This window comes from Haliotis rufescens, unplaced genomic scaffold (assembly GCF_023055435.1).
Source record: "Haliotis rufescens isolate VD_foot unplaced genomic scaffold, xgHalRufe1.0.p SCAF_9, whole genome shotgun sequence".
In the NCBI taxonomy this organism is placed as follows: domain Eukaryota; kingdom Metazoa; phylum Mollusca; class Gastropoda; order Lepetellida; family Haliotidae; genus Haliotis; species Haliotis rufescens.
Window position 1 is genome coordinate 6416093 of NW_025964383.1, and position 22888 is coordinate 6438980.

General features: G+C 42.7%; 1 protein-coding gene and 1 long non-coding RNA gene across 2 annotated transcripts; one reads left to right on the plus strand and one right to left on the minus strand.

Moving 5' to 3' along the window:
- The first annotated feature begins 432 nt into the window (after nucleotides 1-432).
- Nucleotides 433-14326, plus strand: LOC124118720 (monocarboxylate transporter 12-like). Its single transcript, XM_046480960.2, has 6 exons — nucleotides 433-507; nucleotides 9886-10081; nucleotides 10254-10397; nucleotides 10524-11336; nucleotides 11623-11673; nucleotides 13226-14326. The coding sequence occupies exons 2-6, from the start codon at nucleotides 9886-9888 to the stop codon at nucleotides 13429-13431; spliced, it is 1410 nt and encodes a 469-aa protein (XP_046336916.1). The 5' UTR covers nucleotides 433-507; the 3' UTR covers nucleotides 13432-14326.
- On the minus strand, nucleotides 4923-10569 carry LOC125377451. The gene is made up of 3 exons (XR_007219649.1): nucleotides 10488-10569; nucleotides 5810-5986; nucleotides 4923-5635 (listed from the first exon to the last, which is right to left on the minus strand). It is a non-coding gene; the product is annotated as an uncharacterized LOC125377451 (long non-coding RNA).
- Nucleotides 14327-22888: the final 8562 nt, after the last annotated feature.

Here is a 22888-nt window from a genome sequence, read left to right on the forward strand (position 1 = left end):
ACTCACTCACTCACTCACTCACTCACTCACTCACTCACTCACTCACTCACTCACTCACTCACTCACTCACTCACTCACTCACTCACGGCGCTGTAGGGGGAGTCACTCATTCCAGGAATGGTGTCTGGGAATTTCGGTCTGGAGACTTTTGCATGAGAACAATACCTGCCGGGAAAGTGAGAAAACCTTGGGAAGATATTTCATATAGTTTTTGCATATTGTATATTGCATATACTCCATTAACAAAATGGTTTCATCTGTTTTCATACTGTGTCCCGGTGAGTGGTTATTAACATAACGTATTCAGAAATCCGATGGTTTGAAGGGAAATGAACTATTCTGTTTATAATAATTCATAATGATCAGTGATGTGTGACTGGCGAGGGCAGTGGGGCTTGACGTGCAGCTGTTTGTAGGTCAGAGACGCCCTCGCGGAGCTGGGGTTGACACAAAGGACACGTCTCCTGTTTGGCCATACACTGCCCGCTGATCTGTGGAGTGTCCGAGGTAGGGATCGTTGTCTTTTACATAGAGAGAAGTGCACAGGGATTACGGTTGGATACTATTCCATTTCACTTGACCCATATATAGTTAGTCAACTCATTTCTTTGTGCTCTGTTCGCTCTTTCAGATAGTCTATTCTCCCATGTGTAAATTAGCCACATTGTGATATTTCTCAGAGCAAATTCATGTTGCTATTATTTACATAGAAAGGCGCGTTATTAACAAAAGGTGTATAAATATATATTCATTATCAGATATGTACACAAGTGAGAGGTTTTTCGATACAACAGATGTAAAGTATGAATAACAATTTAAGATATATTCACAGAACATTTGACATGCTTTCGAAAGTACGCTGGTTCATTATTCCAGATTGTGTTGCAACGAACCCTTGTATTAGTGTTAACATCTCATTCTTTTCCAGAAGTTAAATTTGATCATAGCTTTCAACATAAATGCCACTCAAAGAAGTTTCAAAATCCAGTTTGTCAATGAGGGTGGAGGAGAATTCGTTTCGATAATTGATAAAATAAGTGAAAAAGTTTCTCTCTTTTATAATCAGAGGTATGTCTGCCACATTCAGGACATTCTTTAGATGTAATGAGGAGATTTTTGGTAGAATGTCTCTGGCAAAGTTCATTTTCTGAATTATATTTGTACACGTTGTTACCGTAGTCATCGAAGTTACCGCCTTTGAATCTAGTCCGATATGTTTAAATAATCTGTGAAAGAAAATAAGCAATTTCTTTCGTGTAAAGGCGAGGAGATGCAATCATCACTGTTACCCGTTCAGCTCGACGATCGACGATTTATCCGATCCTGAAGTTGTTCACTCACCATCGATCATCAGAAGAAAAGAACATCAGTAGAGGATGAAAACAAAACACATCTGAATCTGGAACTTAAAAAACAGAAAGATGAGAAAATTGTTGAATTCCAATATATATCGATTGACCCGTCACCGACCCAATCCCGAGCACGACATACACGCCTGAAACAACAACGACAACACACGCCCCAACACAGGGGCCGTCATTACCGAGCTGAAGGCAACCCACGTGGCGGTGTTTACAAAACAATTTAAGGACCACGTGACTACGACAGGTCGCCCTCAACCAATCAGCACAGAGGATTCTCCAGCAGAGGTCACTCCGGGGGACATGACAACAAAGTAGTACGAATCGATATTAGGTGAAGTGTGGGTTTGGGAATTTTCTTGGTCAAGTTCTAAAAATCCTACACTGCGGTCAACATGTTTACTATCACGTGACATTGATATCACTGAACTGGCAGAGAAACACATCACTTCCACAAACGAAATAAACTTGGATGGTTATTCGTGGTTTGGTAACAATGAAACTTTGCCCCATGCAAATTCGAAGTGTGGATCTGGTGGAATCTTTTTAATGAAATATACTTTATTAGATAATTTTAACGTTGGGTATTCGGCCAATTTGTATGAAGATATTTCATGTTTGAAATTAATCCTCAAGGGATTAAAAGCCTGTCTTTGTCATCTGGCCCCTGAAAATTCAACGCGCCACGCAAATGCAAACAACTTTTTCAACACACTTCTGCTACATATTTACCATTACTATCAACCTGGCGTAACTTTTACATGTGGTGACCTTGATAGTAGATGTGGGAACCTTACAGATTGTGTGGAAGGTGTTGACTTTTGTACCGAAATATGTTGTGTTAGAAAGTGTAACTAACTATCTAACAGACTTCCTTATCAGTGCCATCTGTTGTGTATTGAATGGAAGAATAATAACGACGATACTATATGACTATACTTATGTGTCTTCTAGAGGTCTGTCGGGAGTAGACTATTGTGTGTGTCCATATGAACAAGTACTGGGCTTCTCCGACTTTATAGTTATACGCCCCGATTCTTTCGTGGAGGCGACAGATTGTTTTGGCTTGACTAGTGCCGCATCTGTGCTGAAGCTAGACCACTCTATTCCGCCCGGACAACTGAGCTGCCTATTGCCAACAGCGATACCATATTGCCATGTGACAGCATTGAGAATATTACCATCACTAAATGTGACACGTCTAAGGTGCCGAAAAACTTTCTGTCATCAGAGTCATGTTAAGAAACTTTAAGTTTGGCACTAAACAATTTATCTCACACAACCAAAGAACAACATGATATAAACAGCCGATATATGACATATTCACAGATACAGTTCGAGCCGAGATGGAGCACAATGTACCAAAACATCACTACACGATCAGAGACGAAAAGACATAGAGTAAAGAAAGGGTGGTGGAATGATAAACTTTCTAGACTTTGGAATGACGTGTGAAGCTGAAGATGTGTGGTGTAAAAGTAGGGGCCCACGTAGACACGGGTTGAAACTTGTGTATGTATCAAAACGAAAGACAGGCGCAGAGGGTAAATGTGACCACACAAGGCGTACTGCAGGAGCTGGATGATAGGTGCGATTCAAACAAACCTGTAGACTAACATCTAGTCTCTGAAATGAACATATCGTACATAAAAAAACAGTTGTTCAGTTATCTTAATAAAAATATTATAAAAAGGAGCCCAGTGACTCTCTTCATTTTCAGACTTGCCAAACATTATAGACTTGCATGGGCTGTATTTGATATATATTTGTATCAGGGTCTGTAAGACAGACTAACAAACCTGATGTTTGGAAGAGAATATGTCGAGTAGGCGTTAGCTGTGACAGGATGAAAACAATCTATATGGTAGTGACGTGGCGAACAGCTTATAGTGACCTTCTAACTTGTGCTAGTGCTAACTCAGACCAGTCAGTCCCACACAGTGAACACGAAGGGGACAGTGAATTTAATACCCAAATAACTCTGGAGGTGACATGTGCTGTGATTCAAGCAACATTGGGAAAATCACCGGGTTTTGATAATGTACCTGCAGGTGTTTTTAAAAATGACACTTGTTTTAACTTCCTACATAGACGGTTTTCTACGTGTTTTGAGTTTGGTGACGTACCCTCCAGCTGGACTGAGGGCATTATAAATCCTATCCCTGAATCCGATGCAGGGGACAGCAGCAACCCCTGTCGTACCGGGGTAAAACCTTGAAACGTAAATTCTCCCTACGTGTTGGGATACAGGGACACAGGGACGGTTCACCACCCTTGTATTTAAGACTTAAAAAGTAGTTTCTCATTTGAAAAAAATTAAAGAATAGATAAAAGTATCAAAACATATTTAGGGTCTCGAAAATTCTTTATCGTACATTTGGATATGATTATATACAAAATCAACTTTAACAAAAAATATTCTTGAAAACTAGGAGACCGCTGTTGGAAGCGAAAAAATACATGCTGGTCAAACTCACTCTCCTACCCAGGGTTCCATGCGGCCGGCAGCCAGCCACAGGCCAGCGCCATGGGACGATTCGTCACATCTTTCACAGTCCATTCACGATATTGCATATGCTTTTCATCCGTTTCATGTTTGACAAGTCTACACATTTTCATAAACAAATGTCACAGAATGAATACAGTTCATTAAGAAAGTATCCTAATATGTGAAAGTCTACTTGTTTTGCGTAGTTATCCTTTGTTTACATTGGTTGTGCGGCTCCACGTGCTGTCATCGAAGCCCAACTGAGTGCTAGCGATACGGTCACTTTGATGTATAAATGCACCTCACTGTCGCAGTTGTAGTAGCATATCTATAAAATTATGTAACGCAATATGCAAAGCGCCCCCAAATACTTGTATTAGTGCGCTTTGCGAAACGAACAGTCTGAATTGACGAGTTAAATGAGACATTTACAGTTCTTAACGAAGCATTTTCGAGAGAATAACAAATGGCAAGAAGTGATATTAACTCCATAAATGACCATCTGTCATTTTTTTTGTCTTGTCAATGTGGAATTAACGTAAAAGGGACGTTTGTGTACGGGCTCGACACAGGCGATAAAGGGAGACAATTTAAGGGGAGGTAACTCTTGTATGACAAAAGTTCCGTTGAAGTATTATGTTCGCTGCAGTGAAATATCAGGAGTAATGTTCATTGCAGTGAAATATCAAGGGTTATGTTCATTGCAATGAAAATATCACTTTTCTCAACTTCAGAAAACTCAGTCTTTCACACTGAAGTATATAATAATTAATAAACAATGCCAAATTTTGCACTGAAGCTTATTTATTTTATATTTAAGGCTTGCCTTTAACAGAACACTTAGAGATTATAGAGTTCATGTCAAACTTTGTGATCTTAATCTAGCTCATTTAAGAAAAAACACATAAACGCTGATTATCATATTTCTTATATAGTGCTGATGTTAGTTGTAGTGATTATGTACAATGAAATGTCGCAAGCAGGAAGTAAAACTGGAAGGGGGGGGGGGGGGGGGGGGGGGGGTAACAAACTAAGAACCATTTACTTTTAAATATGAATTTGGTTGTCTCGTCTCGTCTCGTCTCGTCCATATAGGAGGGCACTGGCCCTTTTAAAATGCGGTGTAGCTCCTCTAAAAGTTGAAACTGGCAGATATGATGGATGTCCTTTATGTGAAAGAATCTGTTTCTATTGTAAATATTTTATTGAAGATGAATGTCCCTTTTTACTGCATTTCCACTTTACTATGTTGAACGTTTTAACCTTTTTAAGAAGTGTGCTCATTTTGAAGAAGGTTTAATGTTTAACGATAAAGGTTAGGTTTCTACTGTTATACCCTGAACTTTCCTTTTTAACTGCCAAAACAGCCATAATATCCTCAAAAGACGTGCTACCAATTTGTTTATCCCCACTTGGTATGAATTTCAATGTTATTGTTAACGGGTTTATCTAATACCCATTGTTTGTAGTTTGTTTCCTTTTATGCGTAAAACAGTCTCCCGTAATCCGCATGGAAAATGTAAAATGTCATGTTACACCTGTCCACGTTTTATATATCAAAAGTTGAGATGAGGCTTCAATAAAATATCTGTCTGTCTGTCTGTCTGTCTGTCTGTCTGTCTGTCTGTCTGTCTGTCTGTCAGATAATCCCCAATCAGTTGCACAATGAGTAGCAGTGTTCAGAGCAGCTTGTAGACCTGTAGGTGTGGCGCTCATCAATGTAGTGTCAGGACTTTGGAGATGTGCTTTTCCGGGAACGATATTTCTTGTGGTCATCTTTTTTCCCCTACAAACAAAGAGCACACAACTTGAAGGGGTGATTTAACGGAAAGTATTCGATGGTATTAGAGCTTGATAATATATGTGTTCAAACTTCAACCTGCTACTTTGTTAGAAGTAGATCAAATTTAAAAAACAACATACATTGTGCTTCTAATGAGATTAATAAAAATAAACCTACTGATGTAAGGTTGTTTCCTAACAGCGCACGGTGTAATGCACCCCGTCACTGGACAGCAACACTCGTATTCCCCTCGATGTGGTCGGTTAAAGGCCATGCATGAGTTACACGTATAAACAATCTCAGGTTCTTCTTAGGACTGGATTCAAATTGTCAAGGCAGTGCAGATGATTGTCTCTGAAAATAGAAAAAAAAACGGTAAAAGAATATCAATAATATATAACGAAGAAATGTATCATTGTCATGTGTTATGCCTCTCAAACTTCTTCACCCCCCTCTTCCAACACACTGTTCCATAGCTACCCAACACGCTCACCACCCTCCCCCAACACACTGTTCCATAGCTACCAAACACGCTCCCCACCCTCTTCCAACACACTGTTCCATAGCTACCCAACACACTCCCCACCCCTTCCAACACACTGTTCCATAGCTACCCAACACGCTCACCACCCTCCCCCAACACACTGTTCCATAGCTACCAAACACGCTCCCCACCCTCTTCCAACACACTGTTCCATAGCTACCAACACACTCCCCACCCCTTCCAACACACTGTTCCATAGCTACCCAACACGCTCACCACCCTCCCCCAACACACTGTTCCATAGCTACCCAACACGCTCCCCACCCCTTCCAACACACTGTTCCATAGCTACCCAACACGCTCACCACCCTCCCCCAACACACTGTTCCATAGCTACCCAACACACTCCCCACCCTCTTCCAACACACTGTTCCATAGCTACCCAACACGCTCCCCACCCCTTCCAACACACTATTCCATAGCTACCCAACACGTTCCCGACCCTCTTCCAACACATTATTCCATAGCTACCCAACACTCTCCCAACCCTTCTCAAACACACTATTCCATTGGTACCCAACAAGCTCCCCACCCTCTCCCAACACACTGTTCCATAGCTACCCAACACGCTCCCCACCCCTTCCAACACACTATTCCATAGCTACCCAACAAGCTGCCCACCCTCTCCCAACACACTATTCCATAGCTACCCAACACACTCCCCACCCTTCTCCAACACACTATTCCATTGGTACCCAACAAGCTCCCCACCCTCTCCCAACACACTATTCCATAGCTACCCAACACACTCCCCACCCTTCTCCAACACACTATTCCATTGGTACCCAACAAGCTCCCCACCCTCTCCCAACACACTATTCCATAGCTACCAAACACTCTCCCAACCCTTCTTCAACACACTATTCCATTGGTACCCAACACGCTCCCCACCCTCTCCCAACACACTATTCCATTGGTACCCAACAAGCTCCCCACCCTCCCCCAACACACTATTCCATAGCTACCCAACACGCTAACCACCCTCTTCCAACACACTATTCCACAGCTACCCAACACGCTCCCCTCCCTCTTCCAAAACACTATTCCATAGCTACCCAACAAGCTGCCTACCCTCTCCCAACACACTATTCCATAGCTACCAAACACTCTCCCAACCCTTCTCCAACACACTATTCCATTGGTACCCAACACGCTCCCCACCCTCTCCCAACACACTATTCCATAGCTACCAAACACGCTCCCTACCTTCTCCCAACACAATAGCTACCCAACACTCTCCCAACCCTCTCCCAACACACTATTCCATAGCCACTCAACACGCTCCCTACCTTCTCCCAACACAATAGCTACCCAACACTCTCCTAACCCTCTTCCAACACACTATTCCATAGCCACTCAACACGCTCCCCACTCTCTCCCAACACACTATTCCATAGCTACCCAACACACTCCCCACCCTCTCCCAACACACTATTCCATAGCTACCCAACACGCTAACCACCCTCTTCCAACACACTATTCCATAGCTACCCAACACGCTAACCACCCTCTTCCAACACATTATTCCATAGCTACCCAACACACTCCCCACCCTCTCCCAACACACTATTCCACAGCTACCCAACACGCTCCCCTCCCTCTTCCAAAACACTATTCCATAGCTACCAAACAAGCTGCCTACCCTCTTCCAACACACTATTCCATAGCTACCCAACACACTCCCCATCCTTCTCCCAACACATTATTCCATAGCTACCCAACACGCTCACCACCCTCTCCCAACACACTGTTCCATAGCTACCAAACACGCTCCCCACCCTTCTCCAACACACTATTCCATAGCTACCCAACACGCTCCCCTCCCTCTCCCAACACACTATTCCATAGTTACCAAACACACTCCCCACCCTTCTCCAACACTCTATTCCATAGCTACCCAACACGCTCCCCTCCCTCTCCAAACACACTATTCCATAGCTACCCAACACGCTCCCCTCCCTCTCCCAACACACTATTCCATAGTTACCAAACACACTCCCCACCCTTCTCCAACACTCTATTCCATAGCTACCCAACACGCTCCCCACCCTCTCCCAACACACTATTCCATAGCTACCAAACACACTCCCCACCCTTCTCCAACACTCTATTCCATAGCTACCCAACACGCTCCCCTCCCTCTCCCAACACACTATTCCATAGCTTCCCAACACGCTCACCACCCTCTCCCAACACACTATTCCATTGGTACCCAACACGCTCCCCACCCTCTCCCAACACACTATTCCATAGCTACCCAACACGCTCCCCTCCCTCTCCCAACACACTTTTCCATAGCTACCCAACACGCTCACCACCCTTCTCCAACACACTATTCCATAGCTACCCAACACACTCCCCACCCTTCTCCAACACACTGTATCATAGCTACCCAACACGCTCCCCTCCCTCTCCCAACACACTATTCCATAGTTACCAAACACACTCCCCACCCTTCTCCAACACTCTATTCCATAGCTACCCAACACGCTCCCCTCCCTCTCCCAACACACTATTCCATAGCTTCCCAACACGCTCACCACCCTCTCCCAACACACTATTCCATAGCTACCCAACACGCTCCCCTCCCTCTCCCAACACACTTTTCCATAGCTACCCAACACACTCCCCACCCTTTTCCAACACACTATTCCATAGCTACCCAACACGCTCCCCTCCCTCTCCCAACACACTATTCCATAGCTACCCAACAAGCTGCCTACCCTCTTCCAAAACACTATTCCATAGCTACCCAACACGCTCACTTCCCTCTTCCAATACACTATTCCGTACCTACCCAACACGCTCACCACCCTACTCCATAATTACCCTAAAATGCTCACCACCCTAACAAAACAAGCTCATTAAACACGCCCAACCACATTGCCCTGCTTACATAATGACACCCTACGGATAATTTTATAAGGTTAAGCTGGTATTGTATTGTGATGTATTGCCACCCTACAGACTATTGCCTTAGGGTAGGCTGGTGTTGTATTGTGATGTAATGCCATCATACGGAACATTGTATAATGATAGGCTGGTGTTGTATTGTGATGTAATGCCACCCTACAGACTATTGCCTTAGGGTAGGCTGGTGTTGTATTGTAATGTAATGCCACCCTACAGACTATTGCCTTAGGGTAGGCTGGTGTTGTATTGTGATGTAATGCCACCCTACAGACTATTGCCTTAGGGTAGGCTGGTGTTGTATTGTGATGTTATGCCACCCGACAGACTATTGCCTTAGGGTAGGCTGGTGTTGTATTGTGATGAAATGCCACCCTACAGAACATTGTGTAAGGGTAGACTGGTGTTGTATTGTGATGTAATGCCGCCCTACAGAACATTGCATAAGGGCAGGCTGGTGTTGTATTGTGATGTAATGCCGCCCTACAGAACATTGTATAAGGGTAGACTGGTGTTGTATTGTGATGTAATGCCGCCCTACAGAACATTGTGTGAGGGTAGGCTGCTGTTGTATTTTGTCATCCAGCAGAACACCCAATAATATTGGCCTGTGGGACACTATGAGGATGACCTGAGGATTGTCAGCAAGAACCATCATCTCTAATTTTATCTTCAGATGCTAAATTGTAAATCTTACATTTTTAAAAACTGTGCCTTATACGTTTTTGACCTCGTATTTCTGTCATCTGTAAATCCTGTTTTCGCAAAGAGGTCATGCTTTTACAATACCTGTTTTCAGATGTCAACTAACGGGAGTATCGACCGTGGTTATGCATGGGTGATTCTGACCGTCAGCTGGCTACAGGTGGTCATCGCGGGCATGTTGTACTATTCTACCGGCGTCATCATAACAGCTGTATTGGAGGAAATGGAAGAGGGAGTCGTTAAGACGTCGTGGGTTGGGTCCTCGTTGTTAGGAACTGTGATGCTGACGGGTAAATACGTTTTTGGAGTGTAGAAAAATTCACAAAGGAACACTTCCACGAGTTTAAGCCACATTGATTTGGCAAAATAGTTACACATTTCACACACAATGACTTACGTGGTATACATGCTTACACAGACACTACCGTCTTACCCTTGAACGGAATGTTCTTATCTTTACAGGACCAATCACAAGTTCACTTGTAAATTTGCTGGGTTGTCGCCTCTCGTCCATCATTGGAGGAATATTGATTCTGGCCGGCATGGTTGGCGCCTCTTTCGCCAACTCTATCAACATGCTCATTGCATCCTATGGCGTCGTTGTTGGTGAGATATTGGTGTCAAACATAAATTACAAGATTCAAAGTAAAATATATTTTTAATACAGCATACAGAATCACTGAACAGGAGACTTACTAGTGTGATGCCTTGATTTGTTAACTCTCATTTCAGGTCTTGGGATGAGTTTCATGGAGACAGCAGCCATTGTAATCACCGGTCATTACTTCGTCAAGTATCGCCCTCTAGCGGCCGGGATTCAGACGTCCGGTGCAGGGTGGGGAATGCTGATTGGCGCACCACTAGTGCGTCTTCTGTTGGACACTTTCGGTTTAAGTGGAATGTTTCTTATACTGGGCAGTGTTGGAGCCAATTCATGTGTGTGTGGAATGCTCATGAGACCATCGCCATTCGAAAATCAGAGATCATCAACAAGTGATAACATTTTGCAGGAGGAAGACAACACAAATAGGCAAATAGTAAGCTGCTTTTTCTATCGATTCAGGGAGATTATATATGAATTTGGACAAATACTGTCCAACGTTAGTTTCCTTTTGTATGCCATATCCTTCGCAACATGGGGTTTTGGGGAATCCGCTTTCCAGATACATCTCCCCAATTATGTGGAATCAAAGGGAACAAGCCAACAGAGGTCGGCCATGTTATTTACAGCCATGGGAATTTCAAGCATGATCGCTCGAGTGCTGGGTGGGTTTGCTGCCAATGATCCTGCAATTGACTCACTGATTCTGCACATGGGCACAGTCGGTGTTGCTGGTGTGGTCATCATGGTGTTTACATTGTTTTCTGACACTTATTTACAACAAGTCATATTTTCGTGTTTGTATGGCATTTATACTGGAGGACCAATAGCTTTGTTCAACCCTATCACCGCGGATCTAGTTGGAGTGAAACGGCTGGCAACTGGATATGGAGTCAAGAATCTCTTTGTTGGACTATCGCTACTGCTAGGACCTCCATTTGCAGGTGTGTTGACTCTGAAAGTCTTACTGATAACCATACTCATCAATGGAGTAATGCTGTATGTTTTCACTTATATATGTGATTTATAATTGAATGTATACCATAAACTTACACTCTTGAACTTCGCATACTGTTTCGATAAGCACACATTTCTGTACACGTTTAATGTACACGTTTGTTTATAGTATTGCTGAGAATACAGTGTTACTAAAACTTGAATGAATTTTGATCAGCTGACCGGCAGATGGATTTTCATTCTTTGTATCCTTCAGTGACTTTTACCCTGCAGGTATGGTGCTGGACGCCTCGGGGAGCTATGATGTCAGCTACTTGTGTTCAGGTGAGTCTCGGGGAGCTATGATGTCTGCTACTTGTCTTCAGGTGAGTCTCGGGGAGCTGTGATGTCAGCTACTTGTGTTCAGGTGAGTCTCGGGGAGCTGTGATGTTAGGTACTTGTGTTCAGGTGAGTCTCGGAGAGCTATGATGTCAGCTACTAGTGTTCAGGTGAGTCTCGGGGAGCTGTGATGTCAGCCTCTAGTGTTCAGGTGAGTCTCGGAGAGCTATGATGTCAGGTACTTGGGTTCAGGTGAGTCTCGGGGAGCTATGATGTCTGCTACTTGTCTTCAGGTGAGTCTCGGGGAGCTGTGATGTCAGCTACTTGTGTTCAGGTGAGTCTCGGGGAGCTGTGATGTTAGGTACTTGTGTTCAGGTGAGTCTCGGAGAGCTATGATGTCAGCTACTAGTGTTCAGGTGAGTCTCGGGGAGCTGTGATGTCAGCCTCTAGTGTTCAGGTGAGTCTCGGAGAGCTATGATGTCAGGTACTTGTGTTCAGGTGAGTCTCGGGGAGCTATGATGTCTGCTACTTGTCTTCAGGTGAGTCTCGGGGAGCTGTGATGTCAGCTACTTGTGTTCAGGTGAGTCTCGGGGAGCTGTGATGTTAGGTACTTGTGTTCAGGTGAGTCTCGGAGAGCTATGATGTCAGCTACTAGTGTTCAGGTGAGTCTCGGGGAGCTGTGATGTCAGCTACTTGTGTTCAGGTGAGTCTCGGAGAGCTATGATGTCAGGTACTTGTGTTCAGGTGAGTCTCGGTGAGCTATGATGTCAGCTACTTGTGTTCAGGTGAGTCTCGGGGTGCTATGATGTCAGCTACTTGTGTTCAGGTGAGTCTCGGGGTGCTGTGATGTCAGCTACTAGTGTTCAGGTGAGTCTCGGGGAGCTGTGATGTCAGCTACTTGTGTTCAGGTGTCTTTAGGAATCGGAACATGAGGCTCTTTCCGAATTAGTTTTATTTGATTTTGTGACCTTTTGAGATATAGTGAGTGAGTGAGTGAGTATTTTAACAGTATTCCAGTTATATCACGGCTTGTCAGCTTTATGTGGGGGGAAAGCCCGAAGTGATGCATGTCTCTGATGTTTACCACTTCGGTGAAACCCACGAGCATGGGTATGGTGCTGACAAACCTAGAAACATAATCGGGGCGAACCGGGATTCGAACCCACAATCATAGGTTTCTGGCGTGCCCAAGGGAGGCAACTCTGCACAGCGAAAGAAACATATGAGTGACATCATAGATGTTAATAAGAATAAAACAAGAAACAACAACATACTAAAGATCTTCTGTCTCGCTCGGTATCGTATCCCAATTGCGTGGATCGATGCTCATGATGTCAATCACTGGATTGTCTGGTCCAGACTCGATTATTTACAGACCTCTCATATAGCTGGAATATTGCTGAGTGCCGCGTTAAACAACCAACGCATCTTTGCGCGGCGAATCGCGGCGCCTTAGACGACTGGGCCATCTGTGCCGCCTTTAAGATCTAGAACACACATAGAGCTGTATATGCAAAACGCAATATCAGTGAACTATAATTCGGCACTTTTGTTGCAGGTGCTGCCCTTATTGTGGCTAGTCTGCTGTCTATTCCAATAGCTGCATTAAAAAAGACCAATCAAATCAAGCAACACACGGAGGCTGATATTGAGATGAACCCTGTATCTATGGAGGACGATAAAGATGAAACTAGCGCCAAATTAGAGCCCCTTTTAACCCGTCGATTGGATTCTGTTGCGGAGAAGAGTGCTGACACTGCATAACGGGGGGAGCACATACGAAACAAGTTACTGTGTTGTTTAACTGGTCTTAACAACACTTTAGTTACACCACATGACGTCTTAGCTTCATGTGAGACGCGATCCAGAAGCAGTATATATCACAGACTGTATCATTTTGGCGAAACCCACGAGCACGGCTAGATGTGTGAACACTCGGTTTGCCGGCATGATGTTGGTTGAAAGAGGGGTCAGTCTCAACACTTGAAGGTTGAATTGATGGTTGACGGAAAGCCCATGGATGTTTCTGAATTGATACAAGACGGTTGGATGGACAACCACAGCCCATAGTAGTGTTTGATACTACAAATTGTACTTTGGCTTTACGTGAATGAAAGCTATTTTAAAGGATTTCAAGTACAAATGTCGAGCCAGTAAGGGGAAGATAAAAACTTTAATTAGAATGCTATGCTGGGCTACACATGGTGTTAGGGGAGAAAGGACATTGTTCAGGCGGATGTTGGATCTTAGAATTCTGCGCCTGGTGCTTAATGTAAAACTAGGAGACAATGTCAGAGGGGATGTTTCGTGGTTTGAATTTCTGGAGCCGAAGGACGTCATTGAATTAAGCACTTCACATCTAAGAACCTATAGCAAGGCATTTAACCCCAACAAAAGGGTTGACATTTATACTGACAATCCTACTTGAAGGCAGCAGTAATGGTAGTGCTATGGCAGTGTTAATGGTGTTTGATTTCAACATATTTTATTCAGATTGAAATGGATTGGGAACAAGTTATCCAACTTAGGACTCCCTCTCCATGGTATTTACAAAGCTTGTACAGTAAATCATATACAAGGAAAACAGAAAAGAAGATGAGTGTAAAGATAACAAGAAATGTACAAGAGAGATAGACTAGTATATGTACATTAAAGTGTTACCCAAATCTCTTTGTATAACTTCTCAACATTTGCACTGCTTTAAAGATGTGTTGATTTTCAATAATGAACAAACATTCATTTCCGTTTAACATCAAATTTAAATCTAAATTAACATTTTTGTTCACGGCGTTCTGTAAAATGTCCCAAATTATTAGTAACATAGTTTTTCTTTGGTGGACGTACAATGGACACTTTCATTAATAAAGATATGCATTTTCACATGGATCACCAAATTGACATATGTCATCACATTTTATCTCTATTCTGTATAAATCACCGAAGGACGTCAATACTTCACATCTAAGAACCTATAGCAAGGCATTTAACCCCAACAAGAGGGTTGACATTTATACTGACAATATTACTTGAAGGCAGCAGTAATGGTAGTGCTATGGCAGTGTTAATGGTGTTTGGGTTCCAAGATCAACACAACACTACTGTTATAGCTGTTTATGCGCCAGGTGCGAATACTGTTGTCACAGACACCTCGTCACGCGTACATGAAGATATAAAATTGTCCTTTTAGTATGATTTGCTTGCTGAAAGGCGCTTCATTCAAACAAATAGTCGGCCCTGAAGGGAGGGGGAGTGTGTCCTGAAGGGCCCTGAAGGGAGGGGGAGTGTGTGCTGAAGGTCCCTAAAGGGAGGGGGAGCGTGTCCTGAAGGTCCCTGAAGGGAGGGGGAGCGTGTCCTGAAGGTCCCTGAAGGGAGGGGGAGCGTGTCCTGAAGGTCCCTGAAGGGAGGCGGAGCGTGTCCTGAAGGGCCCTCAAGGGCCCTGAAGGGAGGGTGAGTGTGTGCTGAAGGGCCCTGAAGGGAGGGGGAGCGTGTCCTGAAGGTCCCTGAAGGGAGGGTGAGCGTGTGCTGAAGGTCCCTGAAGGGAAGGTGAGTATGTCCTGAAGGTCCCTGAAGGGAGGGGGAGTGTGTCCTGAAGGGCTCTGAAGGGAGGGGGAGTGTGTCCTGAAGGGCCCTGAAGGGAGTGTGAGTGTGTGCTGTAGGTCCCTGAAGGGAGGGGGAGCGTGTCCTGAAGGGCTCTGAAGGGAAGGGGAGCGTGTCCTGAAAATCCCTGAAGGGAGGGGGCGCGTGTGCTGCGGCCAGACTGTTCACGTGATTGCATAGATCATGCAAAAAGCTAGATAATAATAAGCACCTAACCAGTGACAAACCATGAACCTAATAAAGAAATGGCTGAACTACCCAAGCTATATACAGAAACTAGCTTGCCTATGAATTAGTACACTTGTGCAAGTGCTGAAGTTAACATTTAGGGAAATAAATGTTAAATATTTAGGTTTAGCTTATTAATTTAATTGATGTTAGTTTACTATAATGATGCTTTAAAATCTAACAATATTCTATTTACAAGCATACTGCTACATTGATATTCATGTTCCTATAAAAAGTTCACTTCACACAAACAAGACCAAATGGAAGGATGACTAATGCTTCTCGTTATATTGCAATGGAATGCTCCAAGTCTGACTGCACGTGGCAAAACTCGTAGAAAGCTTGTGGGATATACGAGTATATAATTCCTGATGACGCTCGGGGTAGTGATAACTTCCCAGTCTTTACTTCAGGGATATACGAGGATATAACTCCTGATGACGCTCGGGGTAGTGATAACTTCCTAGTCTTTACTTTAGGGATATACGAGGATATAATTCCTGATGACGCTCGGGGTAGTGATAACTTCCCAGTCTTTACTTTAGGGATACACGAGCATATAATTCCTGATGACGCTCGGGGTAGTGATAACTTCCCAGTGTTTACTTTAGGGATATACGAGCATATACCTCCTGATGACGTTCGGGGTAGTGATAACTTCCCAGTCTTTACTGTTTAGATAGTTCTACTGTCAATGCTAACGTTACTCCTGAGATAATAGCTACTACTGACATGTATTGGTAAAACGCCTGGAAAGTTTTAAGACAACATTCTCAAAGCTTGGTTAAATCACATTTGTGATACTTTATTGCCATAAGATTTGGCTGAATTTCATAAAATAAACGTTCAGAATTTCAACGGTGAGTGAGTTCAGCAAAAGGAGTATTTAGCGCAGTTATGTTTCTGAAATAAGTATGCCAGACCACTATCGTCAATTTTGAAAAAAAGGTTCAATTCAATTATAACACGCCCCCTGCTGTATTCGGCCAACATAGACAGGCAGGAACCAATGATGCGAAACACAATACTTTGGCCGAACAATTCCCAAAAGCTATTTGTTGAGAAAGTATTTTGGACAAAAGAATAAAAGCTGATACTGAGAAAACAATTAACCTTGCATAGCTACTGCATTGTCCAATTTTGATTCAGATTTTAACAAGAGGAAAAAAAGTCCCATGGTGCAGAAGAATTATGTTATGAATGCTTTTTGAACAATTGCTAGATTCTTCCCTTGAAGATATCCGGGATCTGTTGAATTAACTTGGCTCTTTTTTTAAAGTTACCAAGTTCTCCGAAACATGCACGTGTTGTTTCAATTCTAAAGCGAGGAAAGGGTCCTTAAAAGCAACTTCTTACAGAAAAATATGACGTACTTCTAGTGTATGTAGAATTATGGAGCCCTTGAGCGTGATCAGTTACTTACTCGACATCAGTATGGTTCACGGATTCCGTTTAGACCTATATGTAATGGCTGTTGCTAATGAGGAATTCATTATGTGTGTATTCTGATATTGATATAGGTTATGACATGGTATAGAGACAATGCCTGCTATATAAGCTGCAACAGCTTGGACTGATGTGGGATGTTCAAGTGTGATAAGTTCCATGTTAATGGGTGATGCTTCTCAAGTGGATGAAGGGCCTTTTGGAGACGCTCTGGTCATTTTCCATTTCTACTGGAATCTGTACAAAAGTGTCCCAGCATAGTTCATAGATGGTGTTGTAAATGGGGTTTGAAATATATCGTACAAAGTAAGTTGCCATGTTTTTTGTTTACCCTCATAATACAGAATTGTATTTAGTCAAAAACGGAATCAAATTTGTTTCCACATCAAATGTCCTGTCATATACGTTGACCAAAGGAATGACATTCTCTTCGCATATCGCCAGTATAATGTCCAAATGCAAATAACTCATTGATTTTGCTTAAATACACTTCCACAACAGAATGTGGTGCAGATTAGTCGTCCTTTTTGTTGCTTTTGCGTTGATTGTGTCAGAAGTAAACTTGGATGTCAAATTTTCACCATTGCCTCAACATGCGATCTTATGAAATTCGATCGCATTCATTCTAAGGCATTGTGACATTGTACTGGATACGACCTAACAACTCCAATACCTTCTGTACAAGGTGATTGTTTGGAAATAACGTATCACCTCAACAAATATCCACCTGTTACTGATGTGATGACTGAGTGTCTAGTGTGTGTGGGTCGGGAGTTTTAAACATTGCTGGACAATATGACCTTCAGGAGGTTGACACAACTGGCCCGTAAGAGGTCGGGTCATAGATGCTTTTTGGATTTCGGTTCTATCAGCGTTTCAACTCCATGATTGTTTATAATTCTTTTTAGTCAAGCTGTTTGAAATACTTTAGGTTTAAAACAGGTTGATGGAAACAGTAATAATATTCGCTGACTGATTCCATGGCAAATTTTAGGGCAGTTGTATCTGGCTTATCAGTATCGAAATGTGATATAATTGATATATGAAATTCTTACATTAGATATTGTGTGGTCCCTGTGAGTCCACATGGTAATGCGTTTGGTCATAGATTAACTGCGATTTCTCTTGGCAGAATCCATACTTATATCCATATCCAAGTGATGTGAACAATGACAAGAAGTGTGGGATAACGGCACTACGAGACGACACGTGCAGTTCACGTGCCCATCAGTTTGAGATTCGAAGGAGCAAATAAAGGTGAGGGGTCATCTTTACAGAGAATTGTTTTGGGCCATGTGGACTTCGTATGGTTGTTCTCGAATCTCTTCAAAGTGGTATGAAAACACTATTCGGGACAGTTTCCTTTAATGCCCAGCCTAGGCCAATTTTAGACCTGAACTGATTAAACCTGACTCCTTTTACGATTTAAGGTCCAAATACTTCACGTGGATCTGTTCAAAGAGCAGTTCTTAACTTCGTCCCTAACACGGATACATTCAGTTTATCATATAATGGGTAGGTTTCTCGGCAGGATAAAGCCAACGGATAAAAACGATATCCGTTGGGGTCATATGCGGATAGAGATGCAAATATCAAAGGTCAAGTAGGGACTACTTTCATTGTTTATAAACAAACATGGCGTCGCCCTTGTCATTCGACGATCGAGTCAGAATTAACCATCGGGAATCTGGATAAACTACAGCCAAGGCTCGCTAAATACAATGTTTATTCCTAATGCAGGATATTTACCATCCCCAAACACACTCGCGTGATAACCTCTATGTCATATAGTTGAGCTGCTCATGTTAATTATGTTTAATCTTCCTGTGCTTTTAACAGACCGTATATCAATTTCGCTTTGTGTCAACTGTTCGAATATTCCCTACTTTCTTTGGAGAGTATACATGACACTGTGTCTCGTCCTGGTCGACACAGACAGCAGAACACAGTGTCTCGTCCTGGTCGACACAGACAGCAGAAAACAGTGGCTCGTCCTGGTCGACACAGACAGCAGAACACAGTGTCTCGTCCTGGTCGACACAGACAGCAGAAAACAGTGTCTCGTCCTGGTCGACACAGACAGCAGAAGACAGTGTCTCGTCCTGGTCGACACAGACAGCAGAAAACAGTGTCTCGTCCTGGTCGACACAGACAGCAGAAGACAGTGTCTCGTCCTGGTCGACACAGACAGCAGAAGACAGTGTCTCGTCCTGGTCGACACAGACAGCAGAAAACAGTGTCTCGTCCTGGTCGACAGAGACAGCAGAAGACAGTGTCTCGTCGTGGTCGACACAGACAGCAGAAAACAGTGTCTCGTCCTGGTCGACACTGGCAGCAGAACAGAGTATCTGGTCCTGGTCGACACAAGCAGCAGAACAGAGTATCTCGTCCTGGTCGTCACTGGCAGCAGATCAAAGCAGCTCGTCCAGGTCGACACGGACAGCATATCAAAGCAGCTCGTCCTGGTCGACACTGACAGCAGACCAAAGCAGCTCGTCCTGGTCGACACTGACAGCAGAACAGAGTATCTCGTCCTGGTCGACACTGACAGCAGAACAGAGTATCTCGTCCTGGTCGACACTGACAGCAGAACAGAGCATCTTGTCCTCGTCGACACTGACAGCATATCAAAGCAGCTCGTCCTGGTCGACACTGACAGCAGAACACAGCAGCTCGTCCTGGTCGACACTGGCAACATAACACAGTATCTCGTTTGACAAGTATGATCGTTTCAGCGCTCACAGACATATTGTGGGTCAAACAATCAGAGGGTAACAGTTGGTGCTAGAAGAGTACTTCTTGTATAATATGCAATCTGATCTCGTTGATTAGGTCGTTATTGCAAATATGGAATTCAGGAAGCAGTGTGTACAATATTCAGCAAGTCCATTTTCTGTCATGCCTACACAGAGGCACTATAAAGTATGTTTTAAAATGTCATTTCTTTAAAAGTAACATCACCGAATGCATAATTTTATCTTACATATAGACAAAAAATCTATGACAAAGCTGAATGATAGTATAATCGAAATATTTAAATAATGAGCATGAAAAACAGAAATGTGCGTGTCAGTATGGCCATTGTGGATCTTGTATGTACAGAAAATATGCTTAAATTGTTGATCATCGATATTTACTTCTTAACTTAGGCGAAACATATCTTTAGATGTCAAAAAGCCGCCGTTATAAATAACATCTTCAAGCCGCAGGACCGCCTCCGATAGAGGCACGTCATATACAACACACGATAGAAGTACGTCATATACAACACACGATAGAAGAACGTCATATACAACACACGATAGAAACACGTCATATACAACACACGATAGAAGTACGTCATATACAACACACGATAGAAACACGTCATATACAACACACGATAGAAACACGTCATATACAACACACGATAGAAACACGTCATTTACAACGCACGATAGAAACACGTCATACTAAACACATGATAGACACACGTCATATACAACACAAGATAGAAACACGTCATGTACAATACACGATGGCAACACGTCATATACAAAACACGATAGAAGTACGTCATATACAACACACGATAGAAACACGTCATATACCACACGAAAGAAGCATGTCATATACAACACACGATAGAAACACGCCTTGTACAACACACGATAGAAACACGTCATTTACAACACACGATAGAAACACGTCATATACAACACACGATAGAAACACGTCATATACAACACACGATAGAAGCACGTCATATACAACACACGATAGCAACACGTCATGTACAATACACGATGGCAACACGTCATATACAAAACACGATAGAAGTACGTCATATACAACACACGATAGAAACACGTCATATACCACACGAAAGAAGCATGTCATATACAACACACGATAGAAGTACGTCATATACAACACACGATAGAAGAACGTCATATACAACACACGATAGAAACACGTCATATACAACACACGATAGAAGTACGTCATATACAACACACGATAGAAACACGTCATATACAACACACGATAGAAACACGTCATATACAACACACGATAGAAACACGTCATTTACAACGCACGATAGAAACACGTCATACTAAACACATGATAGACACACGTCATATACAACACAAGATAGAAACACGTCATGTACAATACACGATGGCAACACGTCATATACAAAACACGATAGAAGTACGTCATATACAACACACGATAGAAACACGTCATATACCACACGAAAGAAGCATGTCATATACAACACACGATAGAAACACGCCTTGTACAACACACGATAGAAACACGTCATTTACAACACACGATAGAAACACGTCATATACAACACACGATAGAAACACGTCATATACAACACACGATAGAAGCACGTCATATACAACACACGATAGCAACACGTCATGTACAATACACGATGGCAACACGTCATATACAAAACACGATAGAAGTACGTCATATACAACACACGATAGAAACACGTCATATACCACACGAAAGAAGCATGTCATATACAACACACGATAGAAACACGCCTTGTACAACACACGATACAAACACGTCATTTACAACACACGATAGAAACACGTCATATACAACACACGATAGAAACACGTCATATACAACACACGATAGAAACACGTCATGTACAACACGATAGAAACACGTCATATACAACACACGATAGAAACACGTCATATACAACACACGATAGAAACACGTCATGTACAACACGATAGAAACACGTCATATACAACACACGATAGAAACACGTCATGTACAACACGATAGAAACACGTCATATACAACACACGATGGAAACACGTCATATACAACACACGATAGAAGCACGCCTTGTACAACACACGATACAAACACGTCATTTACAACACACGATAGAAACACGTCATATACAACACACGATAGAAACACGTCATATACAACACACGATAGAAACACGTCATGTACAACACGATAGAAACACGTCATATACAACACACGATGGAAACACGTCATATACAACACACGATAGAAGCACGTCATATACAACACACGATAGAAACACGTCATTGACAACACACGATAGAAACACGTCATACACAACACATGATAGGCACACGTCATATACAACACAAGATAGAAACACGTCATACACAACACATGATAGACACACGTCATATACAACACAAGATAGAAACACGTCATGTACAATACACGATGGCAACACGTCATATACAAAACACGATAGAAGTACGTCATATACAACACACGATAGAAACACGTCATATACCACACGAAAGAAGCACGTCATATACAACACACGATAGAAACACGTCATATACAACACACGATACAAACACGTCATTTACAACACACGATAGCAACACGTCATTTACAACACACGATAGAAACACGTCATATACAACACACGATAGAAACCGGTCATATACAACACACGATAGAAACACGTCATATACAACACACGATAGAAACACGTCATATACAATACACGATGGCAACACGTCATATACAAAACACGATAGAAGTACGTCATATACAACACACGATAGAAACACGTCATATACCACACACGATAGAAACACGTCATATACAACACACGATAGAAACACGTCATATACAACACACGATAGAAACACGTCATGTACAACACGATAGAAGCATGTCATATACAACACACGATAGAAACACGTCATATACAACACACGATAGAAACACGTCATATACAACACACGATAGAAACACGTCATATACAACACACGATAGAAACACGTCATATACAACACACGATAGAAACACGTCATATACAACACACGATAGAAACACGTCATGTACAACACGATAGAAACACGTCATATACAACACACGATAGAAACACGTCATATACAACACACGATAGAAACACGTCATGTACAACACG